The sequence below is a fragment of the Synchiropus splendidus genome, chromosome 2 (genome assembly GCF_027744825.2).
Source record: "Synchiropus splendidus isolate RoL2022-P1 chromosome 2, RoL_Sspl_1.0, whole genome shotgun sequence".
In the NCBI taxonomy this organism is placed as follows: Eukaryota; Metazoa; Chordata; class Actinopteri; order Syngnathiformes; family Callionymidae; genus Synchiropus; species Synchiropus splendidus.
Window position 1 is genome coordinate 14581036 of NC_071335.1, and position 17833 is coordinate 14598868.

At 42.5% G+C, this 17833-nt stretch overlaps 1 protein-coding gene across 2 annotated transcripts in view; it reads left to right on the forward strand.

The window, feature by feature from the left end:
• The window catches only part of LOC128754737 (zeta-sarcoglycan-like), a 263859-nt gene that overhangs the window by 139484 nt on the left and 106542 nt on the right, over positions 1–17833 (forward strand). For both annotated transcript variants that reach the window (XM_053857566.1, XM_053857567.1), the window contains exon 4: positions 11477–11686. In XM_053857566.1, coding sequence (XP_053713541.1) covers positions 11477–11686 — 210 coding nt within the window. The remainder of the gene's footprint in view (positions 1–11476; positions 11687–17833) is intronic.

Genomic DNA, 17833 nt, shown 5'->3' on the forward strand with positions numbered 1-17833 from the left:
CTGCAGGAGACTCGAAAGAAGCCGAGTCGAACGGGCTGCCAGCCAAAACTGCACTCATGTCGAAAATGACCTTGATGATCCTTTGTTCAGAGGAAAAATCTAACAGTAGCTGAGTGACAATGGATTAACCATGATTCAGGTAACGCATTTATACTATGAATTTTTTTGCCGACTCAGTTTCCCTGCATGCATGCTGTCTCAAACTTAAGTAATTCATCCAGTCCAGTGACTTTTTCAAGCCGACCTTCAGTGTCCAAGAGTGACGCCGAAGTCAGGCATAAGGGTTACATTGTGATGTATTTTGGATTTGAATTGAATCATGTTTTGACATTGGGAGGTGGACTTTTTCTTCCTGTCAGGCTTTTTGCTAGGAGGGCGTCTGGGCGTCTGCAAAACATGAAAAAAAGGACGTCCGATTCTCGACCGTATCTTGGCCGCCAGATTACGCTCTTATATGGCAACGGTCGAGAATCGGGCATCCATTTTTTCATGTTTTGCAGACGCTCTCCTAGCTATATTGATAACAAAGGCAGCCTCATGTACACATAAACTCGGGCTTTCCAATGGACGGAAAGAATGTTTTCCTTCCTATCTAGTTGGAGGATGTGAATCGCCGTAAAATGAATGGATTACCTAACCTCAACCTCCATCATTTTTTCAACATCTCATGCTGCCAAAGCCTCAAGATGCAACGCTGAAGGCTGACTTTGGTGTCAGCATAAGACGACTTTCCCATTGTCAATATATTGTGTCATGGAAGTGAGGATGTGTTGAATCATCATTCCTTTGCCCAACCCCCCGTTTTGGAATGTCACGCATCAGGGGAGTCATTTGAGTGCATTGAAGCACCTACATGCTGAGCAGCTCACCCTATTTGTCGGTGTGGCGTCCTCATAACTATATGACGGATCCTTGGAGGTGTTTGTTGCTGTGAAGCTCACGAGAGGTGCTTTTTGTGGGACTCCTGAAACCTCCCTGGCAGGAGAAAGAAGTCTCAGCAAGACGGCAATATCATTGGCATTGATGGTGGCCAGTTGGCTCAACAGCTTCTGGTTGTATTAATGTTAAAGTGATGTCTTTCTACAGAATATTTCTATATTTTCTTAAGGTGTGATTGGGTCTAAGCTTTGAGGTTATTTCATTAAGTCCTTATAAAGATGGTAGCAAGAGGTGGGACACTCAAAGTTTGTGTCGGTGGAGGTCCAGCCAACAATGGCGGTCACCTGTACCAGCAGTTTCTTTTTCCTTTTATTTTACCCAGGAAAAAAACATGTAGGTGATTTGATGAATGAAAGCATTCATTTTATTCAGGTTGCATAGTATCAAAAAGCAAGAAATTCTATTTTTGCATCAGAAATCGTGTTCTAATATGTGTGAATGTTTGTGATTCATAACTGCAATTTCCATTCATGGTCCAGATCAAGTGCTGACTTCATAATAACAACGGTTCTAAGCATTGCATGAACTGAATCTTTTTTTTTTTATGTTTAGACTTTTCAGTTCAATGTAAGAGTGTCCCTTTTTCTTCTCCACTTCACTCTATAATCTCCTCTTTCTTTGCGTGTTGTTCCACATATCATTTGTCGTGCAGGGCTCCCAGGCTGATGTATTGGTGTTCCATCAAAGCATTGACATGAGTGACTGCCGGACAAAACATTTCATAGATCATTCACACACATTCTCTCTGGTCAAAAGCATGAAATGAAGGTTGGGCGGCAGCTGACAACATATGACTCAATTAGGAAAGAAGTCAGAAGAAAATGCTGGTGTGAGTAATGACTACATAGACACGTACAAACACTGGTCGGGGGATAAGAGAGAAAAAGAAGCTTGGGTTGAGTCGAACGCATAGTGGTGCTTTTAGGAATGAAAGGTCTTTTGGAAGAAAAAAAAGCATTTCAAGGATTCAAGGAAATGTATTGCTTTTCATTCTTCTCAATCGAATAAGAGGATATTTGTGGTTAAAAAAAGAAAAAACAAAAACGTCTCATATACTAGCAGGAGTCGTCTCTCTAGGATTTTCATAGACCGCTACTAAGTGTAATTTAGCATTAATTCTTATGACTCAATCACTAGTAATTTCAAGCATAAGAAAAGAGGACGATATTTTCATAAACCTCCAAGATGGAAGAGCTGTTGGCAACAGGGTCCAGTTGTTTGAGATACTTTCCACAACAAAGCTCAAAATGTTTGCTAAGAGTGAAGTGCAGCAAACCAAACAGTTAAAGGACTGTAAACACGAGTCTTCAGTTCAATACAGGATTTACGTTCCAATGTTCTCTGTTTGTACTTCACCGAACAGAGTGGTGGTACTTCTCAACCTCTTCCCCTGGTGGCAAGTGAGGTTCACCTGCGAAAGCAGATTACATGGAGTACCTGCAAGGGGCAAAAGTATAATCCGTTTCCAGTAAAATACCTGGCTGGCTAATTTTGTATGCCAAAAATATCCCTGGGGTGGGATGAGGATTATACTGAGTAAAAGTTGGGGTGCAAAAAACAGTTCATATTCAGTGTCACTTAAAGATTACATATCTGTAAAATCTGTGTAAGCGCTACTAACCTAGTTGCACACACTGCAGCAAAGACACGAAATGAACTTATTTCAACCAGCAATTTGGGCTAAAATGGAACAATGGTAGGGAAGCATGAAACCTAGGTGTCATTGGGGTGTGAGGTGCCGATGTGAAGCCTACTGGATCTGTTCACAACTGAAGGGAATTGAATGCCTCACTCCAAGACTATGTTTTCAAGCGATGGTCTTTTGATGGCAGTGTGAAATGGTATATCACATACATATTACGGGAAATGTAATCCAGAACTAGTGTCAAGTTCCAGCAGGTTCTCTGGGAGGATTCATGAAGACAATGGAAAATGCCCCCAGTGAAGTCAAAATCTTCAGCTCAGATATGTGAAGTTGTCCACTGCAGCACACAATTTGTGCACAGTTCAATGTTTCATAAAGTCTGCATAGCTATTGCACCATTGTGAAAATGACAGTATATTGCTTGAATATTTCCCATTTCCATGATTTAAGTTATGTACAATTTAAAAATATGTTTGCCCAATTTGTGGTGTACAAAGTTCCGACTTTTAAAATGCGTGTTAACAGCCCAGTCAGTCTATGGGAGAGAAATTTTCATTTCTCTTTGCCGTCCTCCATGACCTTGATAATGCGGTTAATAGCTTGAATAAGCTAGCATGTAGCCGAGTAGCTTGACTGGGTGATGTGTGGCTGCCTGAGCTTCAGCTTCACAGAAGAAGTAAGCGAACTACTCCTCAGGTGTGAAGACAGTCTCATAACATATACCAGTGTAACTACATGTGTCATATATCGGTCTCAGCCGATGTCTGCGGTGACTATAAAACAAACCTGATCAGCTGTGTTGTCTCTCGACTGCGAGATTTGTCTTCAACTTACTTCACTCATGTTGTTGTTTCATTAGTTCTCTCAAGAAGATAAGAAGATGTGATTTGTTGGACGGCACTACTTCCATATGGGCAACCGTTAGCATGGTTGCTAAGTTAGTCGCGGCTCAAGCCAACGATCTAAAGGGCAACTCTGGGTTTTAGACAAGAAAACACAAACTATCCAGTCATATTTCGACCACTTGTCGCCCACTGGCCATGACTTTGACACACCTTGTGTATAAGTCTAAGAAGCACTGACAGTTGAGTGGCCTTCAGGTTCTCTGTTGTCAATCAAGCTGTTATTTATTACAGTGTATAATGTATAGAAAGTCTTGATGGAAAGCCTTGATGAAAACCGCCTCAGTTTGCGTGACAGGTGAAGCGTCTCATTTGAACCTAGTCTTCTAAGACTAAGCTTGGCAACATCTTTATTCATTTGGATCAATTTTCAATTTGAAACTTGTCAAAAGTGCAAGGTGGCAACCAACCACAGTAACTGCGAGTGTGTACAGCACAACTTTCAAACAGCGAAGGCAGTAAATGGAGCATACTGTAGTTATGTGTGTCAAGTCCTTGTCTAGTACTGAATGTTTCTTTGGCGACAAAGCCTTTTGTTTCACAGCTTTACCGGATGGAATTCCCAGTCCACATTGTTCTGTCAATTTCTAATTGCAATACAACCCGAATGCATGACTCACTTCCACTTGGCCGGAGTCTCATTCAGCCTGAGGTCAATGATGGGAGATCAGTTTAACAAGGGAAACAAGATCAATGAGCGAAGCAGGTCACCGCAAATGTTCAGTGATACATGAGTAGCAGTCCAAACAGAAGAACACCACAGGTAGGGTGTCAAGTAGACAGCCAGTTTACTGGGTGAAATACAGATGGGTGATTCATACCAGTATGTTTGTGGATATGAAAGTAGAGGTTTATTATGTGGCATACTGTCGTGGTTACCATGATGTAACCATTTAACTGGTGGCAACTCAAATTCAAAAATGATGCTACATTTCACTCCTTCATTCTGTACCCATCTTGTGTCGCTTTCTAGCGTTTTTCTCTTCATAACATCGGCTAATTGGTCTTCAGGGAATTCGAGGAAAAACAAAGAGGTGGATGGAAGCGGGATGTGACTGATGCTGCTGATGGATTAATCTAGACAGAGATAAATGTTGCACATTGAGAATCTCTATAAATAGCCAATAATAGAAAGTACCTCTGTTAGGACAAGGGCCTTTCAATAACACAAACATGGCATCAGGAGAAACATGATGTGCACAGTGATCCGGCCGAGCCTGTGCACCTGCTCATCATTACATTAGAGCGAAAGGGAGTCAGAGTTCAAAACAATATTCTCGTCAAACTTGAATTGTTTTTGAAAATGTGAGGGAAGCAATCAGAAATACACTCAGTGAGACTGGAATGTGTGGGAAAAGCAAAAACTGAAAACCGTAACTTGAATACCAATGTATTTTTGTTTTTTTTTCTCTGAGCCACCGAATGTCTCTTGACTGTTGAAATATTTTCTGACCTTTTGTGTCTGCTTCGGTGGCTGGCAGAGCAGCAGCGGGACTTGGGGAAATATATTTATTGGAAGCTTATCTACGCTTAGCATAGCGTATATTTCAACGTGATGACTTTTGGACGGACAAAACTAGCATATAGCACAAGCGTGTTCATTTCACATCCTTATTATTTGCTGCGGTTGCAACACAAGCATAATTATTTCCTCATAAGCATGTTAATTACTATTTGTACGCACGTTTGCTTTGCGCTGTGCTTCAGTCCTTTAGCTTCAGATGTGTGTGCGCGGAGCGCTGCCTCTGACACAGAGGAATGGCAAGCTGTCAAAATCAACAGCCAGCAGCCAGCGCAGCTTTAGCTTGGCACAATCTGTGGACATATTAGTTTACACATGCATGCACCAATGCAAACATGTACCTGTTTGCGTGTGTGTACAGAACGTTCATGCACGGGAATATCAAGTCTCGAGTCTACATTCTGCGGGAAATCCCTTGTTGTGTTGCCTGTCACACTTCTGCGCACCTGCCACCCTACGCTGTTTCAGCTGATTGATTTAGTGAGTCCAGCGATGAGAGAGGGAGCGTGGATAATTCCTCTGGGGTCCGGTCGGTGTGCTTTACACCTATCTGATTCCAGCAAGTTAATAAGTTTTGCTGCCACTCTTCTCTTCCGTCATCGCCACCCTGCCTGCACTCTTCTCTTCACCTCCACTGGACTTCGTCCGAACTGAGGATGGAGTGGTGTTTTCAGTCACGCTCAATTTTCGCCTTGGGTGAACCATCTCTTGCTGAGGAACCATCCTCGACAGTTCGGTTCGGATTGGTTTGGTGTGCACCCTGGGCCATAGCGAAAAAAAACCCGGCCCTGACCGTATCCAATTCTTTTTTAAATCCGGTTCTAGAGTGAATACATTTGAAAAAGCTTGTTATGTTCCCATGCTAATACTAGCGTAGCAGCTTCATGTGTGCATGCACCATGCTGTGTTCTTATTTTGTTGTGAGGGCACGACAGCGCCGCTAGAACGCTGGCAGGTGTCGCACGTAGTTTTCTGTGGACGGCAGAAACACGTTTTTGCTTTTTGATGTAGCCTTATTCTCTATTCATTACTCTGAATGCCTGATCCCAAGGAACTGAACTCAAGTTTTCACAACCTCTGCTCCCTCTTTTTCACTCTTTCACTAGCCGCCATCTCATGGAGACGCACGCCGCTTTGACCGTCACCTTATACACTAGTTTATTTGTTGCAGAGTCACCACAAAACAGAAGGAAAAATACCCTTATAAACAACAAATGAATACAAAGAAGAGACTGCATAACCTATTGCAATATGTTTTTCATTGAGTTTATTCCACAATACGAACATTTCCTGTATCTCATAACCTTCTCTGCGTCATCTCATTCCTCCAAACTTCCGTGTGCTGCTGTGTGACCCCCACTTCTTCTCAGTAGTTTCCATTGCACTCACAAATCCAAATCCTTTGTGTTTTGTTGAAGTCTGTAAATCAGTAAAGTTGTCAGAGTAAACATGGTGGTTCAGGGCATTCCTCAGCAAATGTTAAAACAGAACACACAACCGTGATGCTTCCACTGTGTGCGGTGTCGACCAATGAAACAAGAGATGCTGAGCAGTTGTCTCTCGAAGACGGCCGTCAAGCTTTGTAACCAGAATTTGAGCTCTCAACTCAAGCGAGCAAATGTCAGAGAGACAGCGTGTCTTGAAAAACCTGTTGGTTTGGAATTTTTTGGAATATATGTGTGTGTGTGTGTGTACTGGGAGCTCTGTCTACGAGGTACATGGCTGATAAAAGCGCTGAATTGCCCGCAGCACTTCATGTGTAGCAGCTGCACCAGTCGGCTCTCATGCATACTAATTGCATTTTGACATGGATGTGAGGTGTGGAGTCAAAACCATGAGAGGAGAGGTTTTCATCAAGATGTTCGTCCATGCTTCGGTCATTTTCCTCCGGCTAAGTCCATCCGTCTGTTACCATCCCCGAGTTCAGCAAGTAAATATCCAGTCATTTGTTCGCCAATAGTTTTCATCTGCTTGTCATATAAATCAATTTGTATTAGAAGCTTCTATTAGAAGCTGAATTGTTTTTATGATTTAGAGCTTATTCATGATGGCCATCTTTACTGTTAGGAGAGCAGATCCTGTAAACAATGACATGAAACATTATGATAAATTATGATAATTCCAGTTGTGTGGCGATTGGAGATGGTGGAACACACTTTGCTGAAATACTGAACTAGTATCAAATGACTTATTTGTATGAAAATTTGAAAAGATTGGTGCTGCAGCTGGACGATCATGGGTTCGACTTTTCGAGGTGGATTGGTGACTCTCAGTAGGTGTGAGTGTGTGTGTCTCTTCTCGTCTCTTCGAGGTGTCTCACAAGCCCCTGTGACTCTAGTGGGGAAAACAGCAGTAGAGAATTAGATGAGAGAAATATATATTTATTAAAATCTAAAAATGAGCTCCTTAAATCTTGAAAATGGTCCACCTTGGCATATCCTATTTTATTTATTTTTTTATTATTATTATCATTATTTTTTTCTGGCCAGTGGCCACTGAGAAGGTCTTTAGTTTGGTTTGCCAAGTTTAATATTCATGAGAGTGAAGGCAGTATGTATAAGGAATGAGAAGCCTTGACTGACAATACACCTGTGACAGGCACAGACATGCGTGTTGGAATTGATTTAAATCTCATTTCATGTAGTGCAGAAATGACAAAATCAGATTGCAAGAGAGTCAGCGACAACTTGTTTATCACAAACATAGAGACAGATTTAACGTAGGCGTCTTTGAAAGGGGGAAAAAGGTGGCCATGTTGGAAACAGTGCTACAAAAATGAATCCATTAGGGTTGACATAATGGGCACCCCTGCCGTCCTCCTTGCAAAACTCCATGCAAGTCTACTTTTTTATTTGCATCTGGGTCTTTCCTGCGCACAGCGACCGTTATAGCTGGCTATTCTTAATCCTGTTTTCCTAAGTAGAAAGGTCTGAGGTCCTAAATGCTGTGTTTTGAGCAGGGAGGTTTATAGTGAGTCTCTCCAAACCTGCCATGCTGCAAACCATTAAAAAAAAACTGTTTGAAGTTGCAGATGCATTCTGTGAAAATCGCCCTCAATCCCTGGTAAAACCCTGGTATGAAAAGTTTAAGAATGTGTGTGCAAAATAGTAAACACGAACAGGGACCTTAGGACATGTGCCTTGTCGTGTAAAAAACATTTTCAGTGGTGCCATGAATATTGAGCCACAGGTGAATGTGTGCCTCAGCTGTCTAACACCTTAACACTGTGATCTGAAGTCACTATCAGATGTATTAGGTGTGAGAAAGTGTTGCAAGAGCAACAGATGTTGACTTTATTTGATATATCAAGACAACAACATACATTCCAAAGCGCCCTTGGCAGCCAATGCTGAGCTACGTACACCGTGGTGCACTCTTGTTCTCACTCACCGTCTCACACATCCACAGTTTAACCCTAAAATAAAGCTGACAGGACGCCGTCTGTGACGCTGTGAACGCAAGGTTCTACACCGCGTCCCCCCAAATCTCCAAACAGATGGATTTTCTGCAGGAAACCTGTAGGTGCGAACAAAAACTGGTGCTGCTCTTTTTGTTGTTCATTTAATTTACATAATGCCGTGATGATTCCCTCTGTTTCCCACCAACGAATAGCTTCAAGACTAATTCTTCTTTCTCCTTTCACATTATACAGTGGATGCATATTTGGTTTGACCAGAAAATCCCATGGAAAAATAACAGGCATATACAAGCTTCCCTTTGGGAGACGTGAGTGAGGGAAGCCTTGAATGTTAAGTGGTTTCCATTTCAGGATTGTATACTGAGTAAAGAGGTGTACCGTTCCAACAACACACACATGCAAACAACCTGTGTCATGAGGCATCAAAGAGAAGCGGACGGAGATGACATTCTCCTCTCAGAGAAGAACTTCCAGTGCTTTAGTAAGTTTTAAAACCACTCCTCAGAAGCAGACAGAACTTTGAGACTAATGTTGGGGCACTTCCATTCATGTGATTTTAGAAGTGACCAAGCGTCACAGTGATTTATGAGGCCGAGTGTACGCAAGGATATCGGGCTGCAGGTGATGCTGAGACGTTTCCAGAGAAACACTAAATAACTTCATAACTCTATCACAAGCAGACAAGGCGGGAGTCAGCATTTTGCCGTCCCGCCACGGATACCCCTATCACTATATGAGACTGTATGGAGAAGGGAACACATCGCCGGCGGGGAATTGAGCAGTCGGTGAGGTGTTGAGGTCATGCAGGCTCAGCAAATAAAGACATAATGTGCCAGAGCGAGCCTGATAAAGCGAGAGAGAGAGGTGCAGCAGGAAGATAGGAAGTGAATTAGGAAGTGGGAGAAAGTTTGAAGATGGAGAGAACGAGGTAAAAGAGTGAGGTTGAGAGATGAACAGAGATTGACAGAGATAATACCGCCTTGCAGCCAGTGTCCATATCTCTTTTCGGTGATTACTCCCCCCGCTGCACTACAACTAATGGACTCTTCTGGCGTCTTATCGGCTCTTCTCCTTCCTCTCTTTTCTCAGCCTTCATCTCCGTCCAGCACTCAATAGATGCTCGAGTTTTTATACAACGTCATTGGTGTTGTCAACTATATTCTGTGTGTCTCTCTGCAAAATGACTCGAGGAATTCGGAACGGATTCATGTAAGATATTTTCAGAAAACTTTTAAGGACTCGTCGCGAACTTGTTTGGTGCTGTGTTTCAGTCTGAACAATTTGGGAAAAAATAAAATAAAATAAGAAGAGTTCCTGGCTTGACTTACTGTACAGAATGGGCTACGATCAGAGGACTGCATCACTGGCTGAAAAAGGAGCAAGTAGGCAGAGGTCTGAGCTCGCTGAGTGCATTTCTGTAGCTTCCCTCTAGTATCTATATTAGCCAATATTTTTCAAACTTTACTGCCTTTTTTTTACTGTTCAGTTTTCTATGATAAATAAGTCTCATCGCTAACATCCCTCATCTCACCCATGGCAACCCATCCTCACTCCCATGGCGTAATATATTGATGTTGGGAAAGACTTCTGCATCCTATACTGATGACAAAGGCGTCCTTCAGCGTTGCATGTTGACGCATAGGCGTCAATGAACTAAAAGGTGTCCTTCCCGTGTAGCATTCTAGACGGAAGAGGTGATGGGAGAGGGGCGGTTCGTGGGTCATGTGAACACATTTCACTTCCATATATTGTTTCAGGTCGGGGTAGGGATCGCACCTCACGTAACCGCATGCTTCGGAATGATCGGGGATCTCCGGGACGTAGAGAAGACCTCTTTACTGAATCATATTGGTTGTCAGTTGGTATTTATAACCCCTTATGCCAGAGGTCCAAGGATGAATTGGTACCGGGCCGCAGAAGAAATCATAAATTATTTCCGATCTTTTATTTTGAAAAATGACCGACTTCTCTTGGCTAAGCCGCAGTCACTTGAGAGCTAAAATGTAAGCCACAAGCTCACGAAATGAGTCAGAAACAGCCGTCTTTGGACAGTTTCTTTGCGAAGAGGAAAAGGCTCAGTGAAGAGACAGAAGAAGAGCCCACGACTTCCAAGAAGAAGAAAGTCTTGAACAGACAATAGCAGGGGTTGTGCTTGAAATATGGATTTATAATGGTCGGTTATTCCCACGCGGCAAGCACACAAACATGCAGAGGCCTTATCTGACGGCTCAAAGCGGCAACTTCATACCCCGCGGGCCACGTTCAAATGGTCAAGCGTAGACCGGCCCGCGGTAATAGAAAAGTTGGGGACCACTGACTTACGTGGTTCTCCGACTCCATGGCTAAAACACACGGCTGTTTGACAAGCTTTTCATAGCAAGTGACGACACGTTCTTATACATAGAATGAATTTTTTTCACGTGTCGCACTGCCAATGCGTCAACATGCCTCACAGCAGGCTGCCTATGTTAGAGTTTAGAGTGCAAACGGCAACTATCGCAACATCAATATATTATGCCACGAGAGTGTGGGTGTGTTGCCCAGTTCTTGGTACGAGTGATCGGAAACATTTGCTTCATCAAGCATTATCCTCATATTTTCCGAGCCCAACTGATGACTCAGTTATCTTACTTTTTAATCAGAGCAAACATAAATATTTAACAGGAAGTGCCATGTACTGGGCTGAGATTATAAAGTGCCACAGAGATGAATTTGCTCATCACGAAAGGAAGTACATTCTGTCAACTATCTGCTACTAAATATTCAACATAAGCTCTCCAATGTTTCATCCAACGTCAGAGGAGGTGAGCTTTAGCAACATTGTCTGCATTTGTTTTGCCACTGAAAATATTGCATTTTCATCAACCTGTTTTTTTTTTTTTTTTTCCTAAAGTGATTATATTAAAAGTGGCATTGGGAACCAAGAATGTTGTATCTCTTTTTACGTATCTTCTTATTTCTGTGCAACTGCAGGTCAAGATTTTTCTGCTTGTGTCTGCCCTGCCAGAGAAAACTTTGGAAAGAACTAATGTCGCGTCTGTCTCTTCCAGATGACTCAGGAGCAGTACATCATGTCTGCGCAGCCAAATTCCCTCCACCAGCGGGGGGAATCAGTATGTGGGTCACAGGTCTATCAAGCGGTAGGAATCTACGGCTGGCGGAAGAGATGCTTGTACTTCTTCATTCTGCTTCTCTTAGTCACCATGATTGTCAACTTGGCTCTGACCATCTGGATTCTCAAAGTAATGAATTTCACGCCGGTAAGTCCCCTGGCTGTCTTTTATTAGTCAGCATGCCGCGGTGTTTATGTAAGGACTCCTATTAAAAGTTGGTTGGAGGTCGCATGAGTGGGGCACTTTGACAAAGTGCGTGTAAGAGCTTTAGTGGCTCAACATGTTCACTTTGGTTTCAGTGAGTGGCAGCTTCCAAATCCAATTCATTGTCATTTGCTTGCGTCATTTCCCTTCGCCTGACGCTGAAGCTGTTTTTATGTTATTATAATTAATATCTTTTTCAGTTCCTTCATCCCTTCCTTTTACTGGTGTGACGTACAGTCTTCAACTGCTCGCTTGGAAATGAAACACCTGAAACATCTGCTGACAGAAATTCCTCTCCCCTGGTGAAAGTGATTTCGGCTCCTGGCTTCCACGCACGGCAGGGGTCGTATATGACAAACATTGGGTTGGAAATAGTGTCGATGGACTGACAAATGCGACGACATTGAGAGGGAGTGATGGAAAGGGCCGGATGTATTTGTCCTCTCTAAACTCAGACTCTTTCCAGACTGCGATGGTGGCAGGCTGAAAATACCCATGATGCCGATGGCTCTTTAAAGGCTCTCGAACAGTGGATGTGAGCCTCTCTGTTCTCTCTGAGCTTAGATGTGCGCTCGCTCTGCACGGAGCAGGCATTTCAGTTGCTTTCGCTCCAGTAGAAAATGAATAGACAAAATTTACAAAAGTTATATTTACATGATAATGGAGCAGCTCCTCAACAATAAATTAAACTGACATTAATTATTCATTTTCTTTTCACTTAATTGAGCTCATCCTCGTTGAACTGCTGCAGCTACATCAAAGGGGGTGATAGAGCAGCCATCAAATGTGGCCAGTTCCTCTTTTATTCTAATATTCTGGTGAACCCTTATTTGCCCCGTCGCCTCCATTACTGTCACAGACAATGAAACTGTGGCCCCTAAAGGTACCAAAATAGCTGAGGAAGAGTCGGCCTTCATGGCTTGGATTGTGAATCCAGCTTGGAATAAAAGGTCGGAGGCATATTTAACCCTTTGGGTTGAAGCTTTTTCAATGAAATATTTAAGTTTCATATCACGATTTTGAGGGGCTGCAGCTTGAAAGCACTTAAAGATGAATGGATGTGTGGATTATGACGTCACCAGCCATAGTCATGTACGGAACTTTTACAGATGTGAGATTTGAATGACATTCTTCCTCGTCTCTCAAGCTGGAGCGATGATGATAATGATGCCAGGGCGTCATCACTGCTGTTTACAGCGGGTCTGTGAACACCACTGCTGCATCCACAGCTATTTGTGGGGTATTTTGTCCCGCTTCTGCCGCTATTTCCATGTTTTATTTTCACATTTACGCTACTTCCATCACAGTGTTTTGACTCAGGAATAGGCTTTTTGTGCGGCTGTGACGGCGAAGGGACGCACTGTCACTACACACAGAAGCAGCTGCACATTTTGTCTCACTGTATGAGCTCCATCAGAGCAAGAACACCATTACTCTTCTGAACCTTTATCTTTATCCACTCTCTTGCTCTCTGTTTTGCCCCTATTATGAAACAAAAACAGCCCTTGTCTCCGTGACCTGGGTCTTTTTTTTTCGCTTGGGAGTTAAATGTATCTCAGATTGAAGTTACATCTCAGTTAACTCTGTTTGTATAAAGTAGTAACTACATCAGGCACCATATTTACAGATCAGCTTGTCTAAATGCTAGTGATGCATAGATGAGGTATCATGAAACAGTAGTGCCAGGTTGACGAAACGGTGTCCTGATTTTCAGAGGCCACTAGACGGCGCTTTTGGTTTAGAAATGATGTGAGGTTTCAGTGAATTAGTAGTTCAAGTTCAAACGTTTCACAGCAGACAGCGCCATCTGGTGGCCTCGGAAAGTCATGACACTGTGTCACTGTATCACTACTAAATGCCCCGATTTTTCCTGTTGCAATTTTGTGACTTAAGACAAACAAAACAAAAGAACAGCGCAACAGTTTTCCCTGGTTACTTTTGTAGTTTCTCATTTACGTTTTGAGTAAATACAGTAACTAGTAACTGTAACTAACCTGCCTAATGTACGTGCCCCACACTGCCAGTGGCACTGCTCCATAATTGCCTGCAGTCATTTGACTGAAGTCGTTTCATGGAGTTGTGTACGTTAAGTGGTTTATAGGGACAGTGTACGCGCAGCTTGCTGAGCGTATATCACCGTGTAAAGCTGTCCAAGTCATTGAGTTTGTTTTTCAGAGGTGCAACACAGGTGCGGGAATTATCATATTTGCCTTCAGGCACTTTGGATAGCGCTCTGATAGTATATATGCAAATGGGAAAAGACTATGACCTTTGTTGAAGCCTCATCACACCTTCAAGTTCGATAAATATAAGAAGGTTATAAGGGAATAAGAGAACTGAGAGAGAGGAGACAAAAAACAAGCCTGAGGGAAGAGACTTTATGTATTATATTTTCTACAGTTAATGTCGAAGGGGAAATAGTTGGGAAAGATCTGAGAAGGAAAAAAATGAGATTGGTGTGTAACGATGAGGGGGACAGCTGGTCCTGGTAAATAAATGTGCGCTTGCATATGGCAGTAGTCGCAAAACATGCTCACTCAGCTTCTCCCTCCTGTTGACTGCCATTATGATGGGACACACTACTGGGTCACACAACTCATTCCGTCCTCCGTGGCTGGAGCTGTGACAAAACGAAGGAATGTTTTCGTGCTTGGTGTTTAACCCCTTTGTGCAATGTGTGTTGTGGAGTTTTGGGAGAACGATTGACACAAAAAGAGAGTGCAAAACTGGGGTTGCAGTCGGAACAGAGACGTCATTTCAAGAAACAAATCCAACTCTATAGTCCCTCACCAGATTCTGGTTCACCGTAGACAGAGCCACATTTTAAGGTTAAAGTTATTTTTGCCTTTAAACTCAACATTGTCTCACCTCAAAATAGCAATGTAAATAAAGATATTAAAAATATATATATATTGCAGAAGTAGGATAAGCTTCAGAATTCAGAGGAGGTAGAGGATGCTACCACTTCCGCACCTGAAGAAGGGTCAACCCCAGTACAGTCAAACTGTTTGACGTCTTCTAACAATTCTGCAGTATAATCTAAGGAATGTTGTGCTATTTTGTAGATCTTTGTTTGTCTTCATTCATGACAAAGGAAAATAGAGCATGTGTGGTAGGTATACCAGAGATTTTAGTACTTACACCTAGTGGTGGGTAGATGAGTTTTCATGAAACACTACTGAAGGATAGTTGAGGTTTCATGACACAGTGTCCTGATTTTTAGAGGCCAGATGGCACTGTCTGCTGTAAAAACAATGGATTTAATGAAACCTCATATTAGTTCTAAACCAAGAGCGCCATCTAATGGCCTCTTCATGTTTGTTTTAATGCCAATAAAAGGGCAGGTCATTGTTCATTGTTCATTTAACATTCCTTGGGTGAATGAAGCTTCAAAACAGCGACCAGAACAAAAGTAGTGAGATGCCCAAGAAAAGTTCAAAACCACGGCTCTGCCTCCAGTGCAATTGGGTTTTTTTCCCTTCAAGTAACCATCCATTCCACCATCCATCCATTCCACCAAGTTGAAGTTGTCACTTTAGTTGAAACTTTGGCCACTTCAGACTGGCGTTCACAGCAAGCAGTGTGTCACTGTGCTGCGTAAATAAAGACGCATATACCACCCTGTAATGCGCCATTTGCAGAATCTGAAACAACAATTACATCGGAAGAGACAATCCCTCTCACTCTAACAGACGCGCGGCTGTTTTTATGTTATTATAAAAACGGCGCAATGTCGGTGTGAATCACCAGGATGCAGTGATGAGAAGCTATCAACGGTCAGCCGGCCAGCAATCTGCTCTTATAATTGAGACAGCAGCGCCATAAGAAAAACATCTTAGCCTCCTAACAGTCCGCACCAAACCCGCTCCGGAGCACTCCGTGACTTCAGATAATCCCTCTCCAAACAGTGGTGTGGATGCTATATGAACATCACTCTCATCACTTTCAGACAATGTGAAACAGCCCCTATAGTTCTGTTTAGTTTCACAGCCATAGACATGTTCATTAAAACAGAAAAGTCCATTTATAGTTATTACCACAGGGTGTGTATATAAGACAGAGTTGGCAGCCAAAGTGATGCAGCAGTAACACTGCAGTGCTCTGACCTCAGAATCTCAACAGACAAGCCTCTGAGCCAGGTGTTTAAAAGTCTGACTACTGGATCCATCTTTGCAAACCTTTAGGTTTGGTGTAAATGGATCAGATATGACTGGAAAAAAATTGAAAGAGAAAGAGTGAAAAGCTTTCCAAACTATGTACATAACTGTGACAAGGATAGAGCGTTAGCTCATAAGGTGATCTTCATCTTTTCAAGATTGCAGGTTTCCAGGTTTGTGATCGCACCACGTTCATGTGGTTTTAACAGTCCATGTACTTCAGTCTGAAGCTGGCTGAAATGATGAAGCAATTGTGGCTCCCCTTCAACATTCGGAGTGAAACACGTACTGGGACCGGACTGTTTTAGTACCTCGGTACTGGAGTGCTCTAATGCTTGCGAACAGTTCATTTCCACACTACAGAGGTCCCTTGTTTTTATCCCATTCTCCGACTGTAAGACTCTTTTTTTGTTTCTTTTGAACCACCCTCCCCTCAAACCCATAACAGGAGACTGAGACACACACAATAAAGTAATAATTGTCTTGTTGAGTACTTCTAGAAACCAAAAATGATCCTTCACTTACTAGTAGCTTCATGGATAGGGTAACATGCTTGTATAATCCATCACAACTCTGCTGCCCAGAGAGCGTTGTTTCTTGAGTACATCCACATGACAACTACATCTACAACTACTAACAAACAGGTGGACTAAATGTCCTACAGATGGCACTATACTAAATTATATGAAACACTGAATCACTCTGGATGTATTCCATTGATATTACAATAATAGAGAGCGAGGAGGCAGCAGAGTTTGTTCTGCATTCCTGGAATCTTAACTTGAAATGAAGAATCATTTTGTGTTCAAATATTTGACGCTTTATTTTTGTTAACTTTAAGTTTAGGTTTTTTTGGTTGTTTTTTTTTTGCATTTTAAGTTAGTAATATACTGCAGCCGCATTTAAAAGGAAAAGAAAAATTAAATGTTCATATTTAAAAGAAAAAATCTTAAATTTCTACCCCTTTGTTATGCCAAACCAAAGTTGCTGCCCTCTTCAGGTTTGATAAGTTCAATGATCGTTCTGGCGGCATCAGTGGATTCTAGTGGTTGCTGAAAAAAAAACATGTAAATAGAGGAATAGATGCAAGACTTGAAATGAACGAATGGCGTCATATAAGCCACTGCTCTATGTGAGGCAAATGTCAGCCGAACAGCGTGAGCCAAAACTGTGTCCCAACGGAACAAGTATGTTTTACATATCTAGTCAGCAGAGCATCAACATGACGTGTGAAGCTGCCAGGTGTGAAATGATCAATAAATTATCTGCTCAAAAGGCAGCGCTGGTTGATGCTGAAGTTGACCTAATGGTGGTTCTATCAAAAATAGACTTTTCCATTAGCACTTCAAAGAATGTTTAAATTTGCATTTTGAAAAAGGACTCGGGGGAATTGAACTGAAAAACTACCATCTTGGAGGTCTCCGCTTGGTCAAGTGTTTAAAATGCACTTTCTAAAATTATGGTAACATTACACACTGGGATAATATATGGGGAAGAGCTCGTGTTTCTTATCCATCCATAGTCCACGACCCAGCTGAGGTTGGGTCGTGAGAGCAGCAGCTGGAGCCGCGAGACATAATCTCTTGTGTCCTCGCTCTGCCAAAGGGTCTCCATCCTGTTGGAGCTCAAACCCTCACCAGGGAGGCGCTCTGAGAAGATGCGGAGGACTCTCTTCTCCTCTTTTCAATTCATGATGCACCTGCGAAGAGTTCAGCTCAGTCTTCATGGCACAGCTGAGACCAGCTGATCATCTCTTATAATCTCTGTGAATATTAGACCCTGGAATAATCGCAGATCCTGGGGCCCCGAGACAGAAGAGCAGTGCGTGTGTGTGTGTACACAATCCACAGAATGAAACGACACAACGCTGCCTAATTTTTACACAAAGATGACTGAACTCCAAGCTCTTTCAAAATGGAGGAAGTGAGCTGCG